At 47.8% G+C, this 12,943-nt stretch overlaps 1 protein-coding gene across 1 annotated transcript in view; it reads right to left on the bottom strand.

Annotated features, from left to right (window-relative positions):
- Positions 1 to 12,943, bottom strand: part of atg13 (ATG13 autophagy related 13 homolog (S. cerevisiae)) — a 207,915-nt gene that overhangs the window by 171,735 nt on the left and 23,237 nt on the right. The window contains 3 exon segments of the mRNA XM_038807451.1: positions 1,074 to 1,193; positions 8,863 to 8,943; positions 10,256 to 10,338. Coding sequence (XP_038663379.1) covers positions 1,074 to 1,193; positions 8,863 to 8,943; positions 10,256 to 10,324 — 270 coding nt within the window. The 5' untranslated portion in view covers positions 10,325 to 10,338.

Raw genomic sequence — 12,943 nt, 5'->3', positions numbered from 1 at the left:
ATTTCATGCTTTTTCAAAACTGCAATTATCATAGACACTTGTAATAAGTTATTTGGGTTTCCATTTGACCACTGAGCTTGCTATTATTTGGACATTGGACAGGTAAGGCATATTCTAAGTCACAGGCAATGAGGACTCATTTATGGAAATGGTCTTTGTGATTGAACCAGAGGGAGATGGTGGTATAGTGGTATTATTAACTTTTAATTCCAGATTTTTGTTGAATTCAAATTTCACCATCTGCCATGATGGGATTTGAACCCAGGTCCCCTGGTGTCTGGATTACTAGTCCAGTGACAATATCACTACGCCACCACCTCCCCATGGCGTGGACGTGCACTTGAATTGACGGAGGAAAGTAGAACATGCACACTCGCACTAAGTGTGGGTATAGATGTATAACACCATTCTCCAAAATTAAAACAGGAAAAACAAGAAAATAATATGTTTGTTAAAAGAAAACATATTTTACCTGCATTTTAAAGGGCAAGATTACCAAGGTATGGAAAGCAAATGTGACCTCATGGCCTCAAATTCGATAACTTTTGATAAAGTAAACTTGCTGAAGGCATTCTGACACCAAATTTTAAAGATCAAGATGTGCAGATGGTTTCCTAGGCATTCCACCTTGTGAAACAATGAAGCTAATTTTTAGATATTTAGGTGCTCTAATTGTGACACGGTGGGATCATGAAAGAACCAACAGATACTGCAGTTTGCATCAGGGATATTAAATGCAGCACAAGTATAGAAGACGGTTGATGCATAGCAATCACAGGTATAAAAATTGCTGATGTCTGTGGAATTGGATGTTGCTAATCAGCAATTTTAGGGAAGGGCAAAAGCAAATCTTATGGTCGTACTTATAGAAAAACTGCAAGTAAGCTAGTGAAAAATTAGCCCGTGGATAGCTTCAGGCATCACGGCTGCCTTTAGGAATGAAGCCTCAGTTGTCTACAACACAGAACACAACTATCTTCATTCTAGCGAATAACTGAAATTGTTAGTTAATCAAATAAAACGAAGCTTGGAAAAAGACAAATATTAATGTGCTATTAAATTTGGCACGATACCTCAGATGTCTTCAGAGAAATTTCCACACACATTGACCGTCCAATTCCTGGAAGTTGCCCTGCCAGTGCCTTCTTAGCCTCATGGGTGACTTCTGGTATGTCCTTTATTGCAAGGTTAAACTGTGAGAGAGAACACAGTACTGTTTGCCATCTTAGTCCAATTATATGTGATAGCAAGATTCATTTTGGTTTCTTCAAATCGATTCAAGTTATCGTTTATGATTTTTGGTGACGGCCATGGAGTAAGTGGCTGCACATTTGACGGATGCTGCTCAAGGCGGTATTTTTTTGGTCTTTTCCCCATCCGAAAGGCGATGTTTTTGATGGCAAGAGGTTCAGGAGTACCTGTAGAAGGTGTTACAACTCTGGTGTGGCTGGATCCCCAAACTGCGAGTGGGGCGAGAAGAGCTGTTGGAGGACAAGGGGGCTGTATTGCCAGGCCAGTGGGCAACGGAGAGTTTTTGAACGCAAAGTTCAGCCAGAAGAGGAAGGAGGAGCTGGAAGACCTGTCAAAAGTGGGGAACCGATCAAAGCTGGGATTAAGAGAGTGGAGCAGAGGCTGGAGTCCCAGGACCACGTGATCCAGAAAGTGGAGGAACTGGTGGGGAGGACGAGGAGCAGCTGGCCCCCAGTGGTGGTCATGGAGGGGGTGATTTGAGAGAGCCAGAAGAGGCTGAAGGAGAAGGTGGAGGATCTGGAGAATCGCTCCAAAAGTCAAAATCTGAGGCATTTAAGGTGCTGAGGCTGGCACGTACATGGCCAAAATGTTGGGGAGGGAGCCTTTGAATAGCCCCCATAGCTTTTTTGTTTTTAAAGATGTGGAGATGCCGGCGTTGGACTGGGGTGAGCACAGTAAGAAGTCTTACAACACCAGGTTAAAGTCCAACATGTTTATTTCAAACACTAGCTTTCGGAGCACTGCTCCTTCCTCAGGTGAGGAAGAAGCAGTGCTCCAAAAGCTAGTGTTTGAAACAAATATATTGGACTTTAACCTGTTTTTAAAAAAAAGTATTTTTATCCGGGTATTTGCAAGTTTTTATAATAATAACAGCGACATAACCATGGTACAATAAACATTTCCACCTCCATCACAATCTTCACACACCGCAACAATAAAACAACTGTCCGCGCCCCCCACTTCGGAATTCTGCTTCTGCTTCTGCTGACATTTTAATTTTCCTTGTGAAAGTTGACGAACGGCTGCCACCTCTGGGTGAACCCTACCATTGAACCTCTTAAGGCAAACTTTGTTCTCTCGAGACTGAGAAACCCAGCCATGTCACAAACCCAGGTCTCGACACTTGGGGGCTTCGAGGCCCTCTACATTAATAAGATCAGTCTCCGGCCTATCAGGGAGGCAAAGGCCATGACGTTGGCCTCTTTTGCCCCCTGAACCCCTGGCTCTTCCGACACTCCAAAGATCGCCACCACCGGACCCGGCACCACCCGTGTTTTGCGTAACGTGGACATTGCCTTCGCGAAACCCTCTAAGCTTCGGGCATGACCAAAACATGTGGACATGAATTGCTGGGCTTCCTGCGCACCTCACACACCTGTCCTCCACCCAAAAAACTTGCTAATCCGGTCCACCGTCATGTGTGCCCGGTGGACTACTTTGAATTGTATCAGGCTAAGCCTACCACATGATGAGGCTGTATTAACCTTGCTTCGGGCATCCACCCACAGACCCGCCTCTATCTGTTCTCCTAGCTCGTCTTCCGACTTGCCCTTAAGCTCTTTCACCGGAGTTTCCTCCTCCCACCCAGGTACTGGAGACTACACTGTCCTGTATCCCCTGTGGCGGCAGCAGCGGGAAGGCCGGAACCAGCCTTCTCAAGATGTCTCGCACCTGCAAATACCTAAACCCATTCCCTGCTGGCAATTCAAATTTATCCTCCAAGGCTTTCAAGCTGGGGATGCTCCCGTCTATAAATAGATCCCCCATCCTCCTAATTCCTGCCCTTTGCCATCTCCGGAACCCACCATTCAGCCTACCCGGTACAGATGATTATTATAAATCGGGGTCCAAACCGATGCTCCCTCCACTCTCTTGTATCTCCTCCACTGCCCCCAGATTCTCAGAGCTGCCACTGCCACTGTGGAGTATCGGGCCGGCGAGAACGGAAAAGGAGCCGATATCAGTGCTCCTAAACTTGTGTCTTTACATGACGCCGCCTCCATCCGCTCCCATACCGACCCCTCCCGCACTACCCACTTCCTAATCATGGCTATATTAGCCGCCCAGTAGTAATTGCAAAAGTTCGGCAACGCTAACCCACCCTCCCCCCGACTGCGCTCCAGCAACACTTTCTTCACTCGCGGGGTTTTATCCGCCCACACAAAGCCCGCAATAACCTTCTTCACCCGCTTGAAAAAGGCCCTTAGGATGAAGATGGGGAGGCACTGGAAAACAAACAGAAATCTGGGGAGGACCGTCGTTTTCACAGTCTGCACCCTCCCCGCCAGTGATAGCGGGAGCATGTCCCATCTCTTAAAGTCCGCTTTCATTTGTTCTACCAGCCAGGATAGGTTTAACTTGTGCAGTGCCTCCCGTTCCCGGGCCACCTGGATTCCCAGATACCGAAATCTCCTTCCCACCATTCTAAACGGCAGCTCTCCCAGTCTCTTCTCCTGCCCTCTTGCCTGGATCGCAAACATCTCGCTTTCCCCATGTTCAATTTATACCCCGAAAAATTACCAAATTCCCCGAGGATCCACATAACTTCCCCCATCCCCTCCATCTGTGTAAAGAGAGATCCGGTGCCCCCCCCCCCCCCCCCCACCCCTTATCCCCAAACCAGCCCTTTCCAGTTCCTAGAGGCTCTACAATACCCCAACCTCAGCTGGTTCGTACGCACACTCGCTACTGGTGCCTGATAGAGCAACCGCACCAAGTCAATGAAGCCCTCACCAAACCCAAACCCTCCCACAGGTAATCCCACTCCACCAGATCGAAAGTCTTCTCCGCATCCATTGCTACCACCACCTCCATATCCCCTCCTTCTGAGGGCATCAATAACATTTAAAAGCCTTCGAACATTGGCCTTGAGGTGCCTGCCCGTTACAAGTCCCATCTGGTCTTCCCCTATCACCCTCAGGACACAATCCTCTATCCTTGTGGCCAGTATCTTAGCTCGCAGTTTGGCTTCCACATTCAGTAGAAAAATTGGCCTGTCTGACCCACATTGCTCTGGATCTTCTCCCATTTCAGAATCAATGAAATCGAGACCTGCGACATTGTTGGGGGGAGGACTCCCTTCTCTCTTGCTTCATTAAATGTCCTCACCAGCAGTGGGCTCAATATCTCTGAAAACGTCTTATAGAATTGCACCGGGTAGCCGTCCGGCCCTTGGGCCTTACCCAACTGCATGCCCTCCAGCCCCTCAATTTCAATTGGGGCTCTCAGCTCTTCCACCAGATCCTCATCCACCCTTGGGAACCTCAACTGACCCAAAAACTGCCTCATCCCCTCCACTCCAGCCGGGGGTTCCGACTCATATAATTTGCTGTAAAAGTCGTCAAACACCTCATTCACCCCCACTGGGTCCAGGACCATATTCCTACCTCTACTCTTTACTTTCCCCATCTCCCTGGCTGCCTCCCTTTTTCTGAGCTGGTGCGCTAACATTCTGCTAGCCTTTTCATAAATCGCCCCGCTTGCCTTCCTCAGCTGTTCCACCGTTTTCCCTGTAGCCAATAGCCCAAACTCTCCTGTAACCTCCGCCGTTCCCTCAGTAGCCCCGCATATGGGTCCGCTGACTGTCTCCTGTCCACCAGGAGTATCTCCTCAACTAACCTATCCCTCTCAGCCCATTCCGCTTTTTCTCTGTGGGCCCATTTCGAGATTAATTCCCCCCTGACTACTGCCTTCAAAGCTTCCCAAACCATTGCTGCAAAGACCTCCCCCATATCATTTGTTTCCAGGTAGTTTTGGATGGACTTGTTCACACACCCACAGATCGCTTTGTCTGCTAACCACCCAACATCCAGCCTCCATAGCGGGCGTTGTCCTCTCTCCAAACTAACCCGTAGATCCACCCAATGTGGGGCATGATCCGACATTGCGATAGCCGAGTACTCAGTATCCACCACCCCCGGTATTTGAGCCCTGCTCAGAACAAAAAAGTCGATGAGAGAGTATACCTTGTGGACATGGGAGAAAAAAGAAAACTCCTTCGCCCTTGGCCGTGCAAACCTCCATGGGTCTACTCCGCCCATGTGTTCCATAAACCCCTTCAATTCCTTTGCCTCAGCTGGCACCCTCCCGGTCCTGGATTTTGACCGGTCCAATTCCAGTTCAATTACTGTATTAAAATCTCCCCCTGTGATCAGGTTATGTGACTCTACGTCTGGGATCTTGCCTCACACCTGCCTCATAAATTCCACATCATTCCAATTCGGAGCGTATACGTTCACGAGTACCAGCTGCACCCCCTCCAGCTTCCCACTCACCATTATGTACCTACCCCCCATGTCTGACATGATTCTCCCTGCCTCGAATGCTACTTGTTTATTGGCCCCTGGAGCTTGACCAAGCGCACAAGGCGCTGATGAGGAGGCTGCTCGCGGGCACGCCCACAAGGGTGATAGTGGTGCATTTGCACCGCTTTCTGGATAAGGAGAAGATACTTCAGTAGGCAAGGCAGATGAGGGAGTGCACCTCGGAAGGGCATGAGCTGCGGTTATGCCAGGACTTGGGCGCAGAACTGGCGAAGAGGAGGGTCAGGTTGAGCCAGGTCATGGCTGTGGGTGGAAGTGTCGGGAGTGCGAAGGAGCTGAAGGGGTTTTTGGAGCACATTGCGGGATAGACATGTGGAGGTGTTTGAGGCCAAAGGCGAAGGAATTCTCATACTTCACCCATATGTGCTGGATAAAGAGTTGTTGGTGGGGGTGGTCAACTTGGAGTATTTGGCGATCGTGGTCTCTGACAACGCGCCGCACTGGGTGGATTTGTGAGTGGACCGGAGGTAGGGGCAGCGGCTGCAGTAGAGGCTGGATGTGGGGTTGTCGGTGGATGAAGAGGTGTGCGACTGGGTGAGGGATGCCATCCGGGGGTATGTGGAGCTAAACAATACAGGGGAGGCACTAAAGGCGGTGGTCAAGATGAAGTTTATCTCAATTCAGGCGCACAGGGAAAAGGCGGAGCGGGCAGAGATGGCAAGGCTGGTAGATGAGATTCTGAGGGTGGATAGAAGGTATTCGGAGTCCCCGGAAGCAGGCAGTTGAAGGAGAGGCAGAGGCTCCAGATGGAGTTCGGATTAGTGCCCACAGGGATGACGGTGGGGCAATTACTGAGGGCCAGTATATGAAACCAAAAGAGAAAATACTGGAAAATCTCAGCAGGTCTGGCAGCATCTGTAGAGAGAAGAGCTGACATTTTGAGTCCAGATTACTATTTGTCAAAGCAAAAGGCATAGAAAGTGGGAGATATGAATACTGTGAGGTGGGGAATGAAAGATGAGTCATAGCCACAGAAACAAGGGAAAAGAATGCTAATGGCAGTCCCCAGAGAGAATAAAAGGTGTGAAAGGCCAAGCAGCAGAGAAATTAAAATCAGAGGGTAAACTGTGACAGATGTGGGGGGGAGGGGGAAAAATATATATATACGAAGAAAGATAAATAAAATGTAAAAGACAGTTAAAATGTAATGGAATGAAAACAAAGGGGTCAAGGTGGGTTAGAGCTGACCATCTGAAATTATTAAATTTGATGTTGACACCGGAAGGCTATAGCGTGCCTAATCGGAAGATGAGGTGCTGTCCCTCCAGTTTGCTTTGAGCTTCACTGGAACATTGCAGCAGGCCAAGGACAGACATGTGGGCATGGGAGCAGGATCTTGTTATAATGGCAAGCAACGGGAAGGTCAGGGTCCTGAATGCGCACAGACTGAAGGTGCTCAGCAAAGCAATCACCAGGTCTACGTTTGGTCTCTCCGAACAGAGGAGACAACATTGGGAACAGCGAATGCAATAGACTAAATTGAAAGAGGTACAAGTGAAATGCTGCTTAACCTGGAATAATGTTTTGGGCCTGGGATGTTAAGCATGGAAGAGGTAAAGGAGCAGGTGTTACACCCTCTGTGATTGCATGGAAAGGTGCCATGGGTGAAGGGAGGGGTGTTGGGTATGGTAGAGGAGTGGACTAGATTATTTTGGAGAGAACGGTCTCCAAAGAATGCTGACATTTCAGACCCATTGGTTGGCAATTATGGGGATTTTGGTCGGTTCTCTGGGTGTAAGTTGAACATGGGGAAGAGAGAAGTGTTCCCAATTGAGGCTAGAGGGCTGGCGAGGAGATCAGTGGAGCTGCCGTTCAAGGTAGTGGGGCGCGTTTTAAATACCTGGGCATTCAGGTGATGGGGGGCTGGGTACAGTTGCACAAGTTGAGCTTTTAAAAAAATTTAGAGTACCCAATTCTTTTTTTCCCAATTAAGGGGCAATTTTCAGTGTGGCCAATCTACTTACCCTGCATACCTTTGGGTTTTGTGGGGGTGAGACCCACGCACTCGGGAGAATGTGTAAACTCCTCACGGTCTGCGACCCGGGACCGGTATCGAACCCGGATCCTCAGCACCGTGAGACATCAGTGTTAACCACTGCGCAACTGTGTTGCCCCACACAAGCTGAACTTGACGCGATTGGTGGAGCAGATGAAGTAGGACTTTAAAAAGTTGGATGTGCTGCCATTGTTGCTGGCAGGATGGGTGCAGACAGTAAAAATGACGGTGCTGCCAAGGTTTCTGATAGTTTTCCGGAACCTCCCAATCTTTGTCCCAAAGGCTTTCTTTAAAAATGTCAATGCGCTTATTTCTGGGTTTGTGTGGGCAGGGAAGATCCCATGGGTTAGGAGGGCTTTTTTGGAGCAGTGGCGAGGAGGGGGGCAGCTGGCGTTGCTGAAAATAATGTTGTGGTGTTAATGTAAGCCTACTTACGACAATAATAAAAATTATTATTATTAGATGGAGGCGGCTGCTTGTCGGGGAACCAGCTTAGGGGCATCGTTAACAGTGCCTTTGCTGTTCTTGCCAGCCAGACGCTCCGTGAACCCAGTGGTGGTGTTGGCCTTGAGGGTGTGAGGGCAGTGGAAGCAGCATTTGGGACTGGAGGGTGCTATGGTGTGGGCATCGATTTATGACAACCATAGGTTTGCACCGGCGGGGCTGGATGCAAAGTTTCTGGGGTGCCTGCAGGCAGGTTTCAGCGATTTGGCAACTTATGTATAAGGGTCAAATTTGCGAAGTTGGAGGACCTGGCGGAAGGGTAAGTGTTGGCCAGGAGGAATGGTTTTAGGTATCTGCAGGTCTGGGATTTTATGAGGAGAGAGGTATCATCTTTTCCTGGGCTACAGCCCCTGGGGTTGTAAGATACGGTAATGTCGAAGAAGGAGATGGGGAGGGGAAGGTGTCCGAGGTCTACAAGGAGCTGATGGATTGGCAGGAGGCCCTGGTGGGGGACATAAAGCTTAAGTGGGAGGGAGAAGCTGAGAGGGGAGGTGGAGGCCAGGACGTGGGCTGAGGCCCTGTGGAAGGTGAATGCGTCCTTGTCGTGTGCGAGGCTACGTCTCATTCAGTTTAAGGTAATTCATAGAGCACACATGACATAAGGAGGCTTGGTTGCAAGGCCACCCTGACATAGTAAGCCAACAGTTTGCCAAAACCGTTGGCCTAGTCTCATACTTGAAGAATTTGTGCAAGGTCATGAAGGACAGCTGAAACACCTGTGGAACTACAACCCAACAAGAGTCAGCATCTTCAGAAGTGGATGGCAGAAAATTGGAGAGGAGGCCTTACCCAGTCTGAGCCTGTCGGAGAAGAGGATGAACGGGTACATATCTTTTCCCCGAGCCGTGCTTGCACAATTACCTGGACGGTCTGTAAAATATTCAACCATTTTATTAAGACACAAATATCACCAGAGCTAACTTTCTTCACCTTCATCACTAGCACTAGGATTTAAGTTTTATTATTAATCTAACTGTTGTGACAACTTAGAAGTCACGTGACTTAGAATTTTGACTCCTACCGAAGTTAATTGGCAGAGGGAAATAGAAAAAGAAATAAAATCTGATTTTTCATGTTCTCTTCACAAAACTTAGATCATAGAGAATTTACAGTACAGGAGGCGGCCATTCGGCCCATCAAATCTGCACAGGTCCTTGGAAAGAGCACCCTGTGCCCATGCCGCCACCCTATCCCCGTAACCCCAAATCTTTGGACTGTGGGAGGAAACCGGTGCACCCGGAGGAAACTCACACAGACATGGGGAGAAAGAGTAACTTTCACACAGATAGCCACCTGAGGCCAGAATTGAAACCGAGACTCTGGACCTGATGGAAGCAGTGCTAACCACTGTGCCACCATGCTGCCCCGAAGCCTCAACATTTGGGGGGTGGGGGTGGTGGTGTGTGTGTGTGTGTGTGAATAGAAGCGTTGGTTTTCATGCTAATTTGATTAAAATCAGGAGTTTTGAAACAAATCTCAGCTCTTTTGTAAAGTAGTTGATCACGTCACAGTAAGTCTCAGAACAGATTTTGTTTGAGAGTAAAAATACTTCAAAGCAAAAAGTGATGAAAACAAACAGATTGTTGGAAAACAGAATCTGGTCATTAAATTAAAAACATTTTTGTAGTCTTCAGCCTGGAGCTATTCTGATATTCCAAATATCTTGTGACACTTTCTCACTGTATATAAATATATATTGTACTTTCACCATTTATTGAGCATTGTATTTAATGCTCGGAATTAATTCAAACTAAAGAGATTAGTTGTTTAAAGCTGCAAGTAATTGGTCTACATAGTAATATTTGGCACTGAAGAGTGGTTTATACCTTAATTTGTAACAATAACAATTCCAGTAAGTGGATCATTGAGTGGCCATTTAAACCTCTTTGGGCATGTATTTCTCTAAAGGAGTATTGAAAAGATAATTTCTGGAACACAGGGCACACCATTGAGTGAAGGTTACAACAAAAGCAAATGCTGAAATATTTGGTGCACGTTGCTCGGGAAGTGAGAATATACCACCAGAATCCAAAGCTACAGTCACGGTTTACTTAGCTTAACTTGATCTACAGACAAAAGTAGAGGTTTTGTGCAAATTTAAAGCTTCCCATTCGTTAACATGGAGGTTGTCACTCTTCTCCATAAGCATCAATCAGTGCCTTATGGTGTGGAGAATTTTTACCTTCAGGGCAAAGAATTTAATGAACTTATCCAGGTCCTTCTTATCTTGAGGGCTCAGTTCACCATCCATGGTGAGAAAAAAATCTGAAGGTAAAACAGAAAATAATAATTTAATCACATCAGACAGAAAAGGGAAGAAATGTCAATGTTGCTATTTGAAAATGCCGAGTTTCCTTCTGGCAGCTGCTATTAAATACTTCAGAAGCATCTAGGCTGACTTCCCTCTTCCAAAGAAATTAAAACAAATAATGATGTGTTCCTTCTGAATTAGACTTACCACCACTCTCTGTAATGTTGTTCATAGGAATTGGAATGTGCTTTTATTTACAACAAATGCAATAGTTCACTTCTTGCGATCATTTTATTCACAAGAGGTAAAAATATTAAGTAACTTACTGAAACTAAAAGACATAGGCCGTTAAGATAAGAATTTATAAAATACATTGACTATCAAGTTTCAAAACAAAGATACAAGTAACTTTGCTTTTCACTCCCTTCCTCAAAACCTCTACAGTATTCACATCGCAGTTTTTCTTTGCCACCTAAATTTTGATTTGCATTACTTGCTGCAAATGGAAATAGTTGACTAATTTCTTCCCAAAATCAATTTTCCCAGTTATTTATATTTCAATCAACTTTCTTTCTGCTCTTACTTCAATGGTGGATTTATTGGCCTTGCTAACAGTATTGCAGGTGTAGTTACTCCCTCTGCTGTAAGTGCAGAGTACAAGTGGTGATCTGCAACAGTTTGGTTTGGCTGTAACCAACAATTAATCTCAGCATCTAACTACCTCCTTACCATCCCACGTATGTCCAGCTGCAAATTCTTGTCCCAAAGACATTTGAGATATTCACAATGTCTTTGGATACGGAGCTGGGTAGGGTGAAAGATTGGAGTGACGATCTCGAAGGGTTGGCTGGTATTTTCACATGAGATAGTAGAATAATGCAACATGACTGGAGGTTCTTCCTCCAAGCACTTTGGCTGCAGTCGTCTCTTTTCCTTCAACTTAAACTTATCGGCGTTTGGCCCCCGACATTGAAAATTCTTAACAACTCAGAATTTTTAATTAACTTAAAAGTTATTTTATCGTACTTTTTGCGGCTCAATTACTTTCTACTCTTCAAACCTTGCACAAATTCTGATTTAAAGATCTGATCCCAGAGATTTAATTATATTAGTTACTTTCTGAATTACACAGTGCCTACCATGTTTGTGGAAAAAAACAAGCAAAAATCAAATTTTAAAAAGTTCAACATTATACTATTTACAGCAGGATAGCAATACTGCACCAATAACATTTACAAACTTAAGTCAAGGCATAATTAAGCCAATCAACAGATCAATTTATAGTAAGCTACATAAACTAAGTCTAGACAACAACCCCCGAGAGGGGAGCCACCGTACTAGCAGGAAAGCTAGCGCCGGGGGCACGCAACAAAGCAGGGCCGCAGCGCACCCCCAACAGGGGGGGGAAGGCGCCAGGCAGGGGAGGGTGAGACACCCGTCAAAGTCGGGAAAGAAAACGGGGACGGAGGGAAAAGGGAGAGACCGGGGGGGGGGGGGGGGGGGGGGCACACAGGGAGCGAGAGACCAGGGAGGGGAAATGCAGGGACGAAGGGACAAAAGAGGCCAGAAAAGGAACAGGGCTACAAAGTGCCACAACCAAGGGCTCAAAACAAGGAACCGCTGCAAGCACCCACCCAGTACGGTCTGTAGACGAAGGGGGCCCCAGAGTGCAGGGGACTACCCGCGTGGCAGACACACAGTGGACGGCCATGGCGGGTGCCCCCGGGACAAGGGGAAACCTTGGCGCGCAGAGACCCGACCACACGGGGAGAGCAGTGACAGCGGCCATCCTGGACGGCCCCCTAACAAAGGGAAACCCCGGAGGGCAGTGGCGCGTCCACCAGATAAATATGGTTAATCCCACAGGAATGAGGGGGCAGAAGCCCCCCACCAGGATAATCACCTGGAACGTAAGGGGTCTTAACGGCCCAGTGAAGAGATTTAGAGTCCTCACCCACCTCAGAAACATGAGGGCCTACATAGTCTTCCTCCAAGAGACGCACCTGAGAGAGCAGGACCAACTGTGGGTAAGAAAGGGCTGGGTGGGACAAACCTACCATTCCTGCTATGGGACAAGGGCCAGGGGGGTGGCGATCCAGATCGGCAAGAGGACAATGTTTAGGGCGACAAAGACGGTTACAGACCCAGGGGGGGCGGTATGTCATGGTCAGCGGGGCCCTGGATGGGGCACCGGTAGTTCTAGTCAACGTGTACGCGCCCAACTGGGACGACATGAGTTTCATCAAAAAGACCATGGCAGAAATCCCGGACATAGTGACGCATCGACTAATCATGGGGTGGGGGGGGGGGGGGGGGGGGGGGGGGGGGTGGGGGGGGGGGGGGGGGGGGGGTAGACAAAGTGGAATACTCCGCAATTGTGATATCAGACCACGCTCCACACTACATGGACGTGCGGCTGGAGACGGGAAGGGCCCAGCACCCCACATGGAGGTTGAACGGTGCCTTACTAGCTGACAAGGCCTTCAGCGAAAGGATAGCGTGGGCCATAGCAGAGTACACGGAGAACAACCAAAACGGGGAGGTCTCACCCTCCACGTTCTGGGAAGCGCTTAAGGCCGTACTAAGAGGGGAAATCATTGCCTTCAAAGCACAAAGAGA

The sequence above is a fragment of the Scyliorhinus canicula genome, chromosome 9 (genome assembly GCF_902713615.1).
Source record: "Scyliorhinus canicula chromosome 9, sScyCan1.1, whole genome shotgun sequence".
Classification (NCBI taxonomy): Eukaryota; Metazoa; Chordata; class Chondrichthyes; order Carcharhiniformes; family Scyliorhinidae; genus Scyliorhinus; species Scyliorhinus canicula.
The sequence above is the reverse complement of the archived record's forward strand: the minus strand, read 5'-3'. Positions and strand labels throughout refer to the sequence as shown.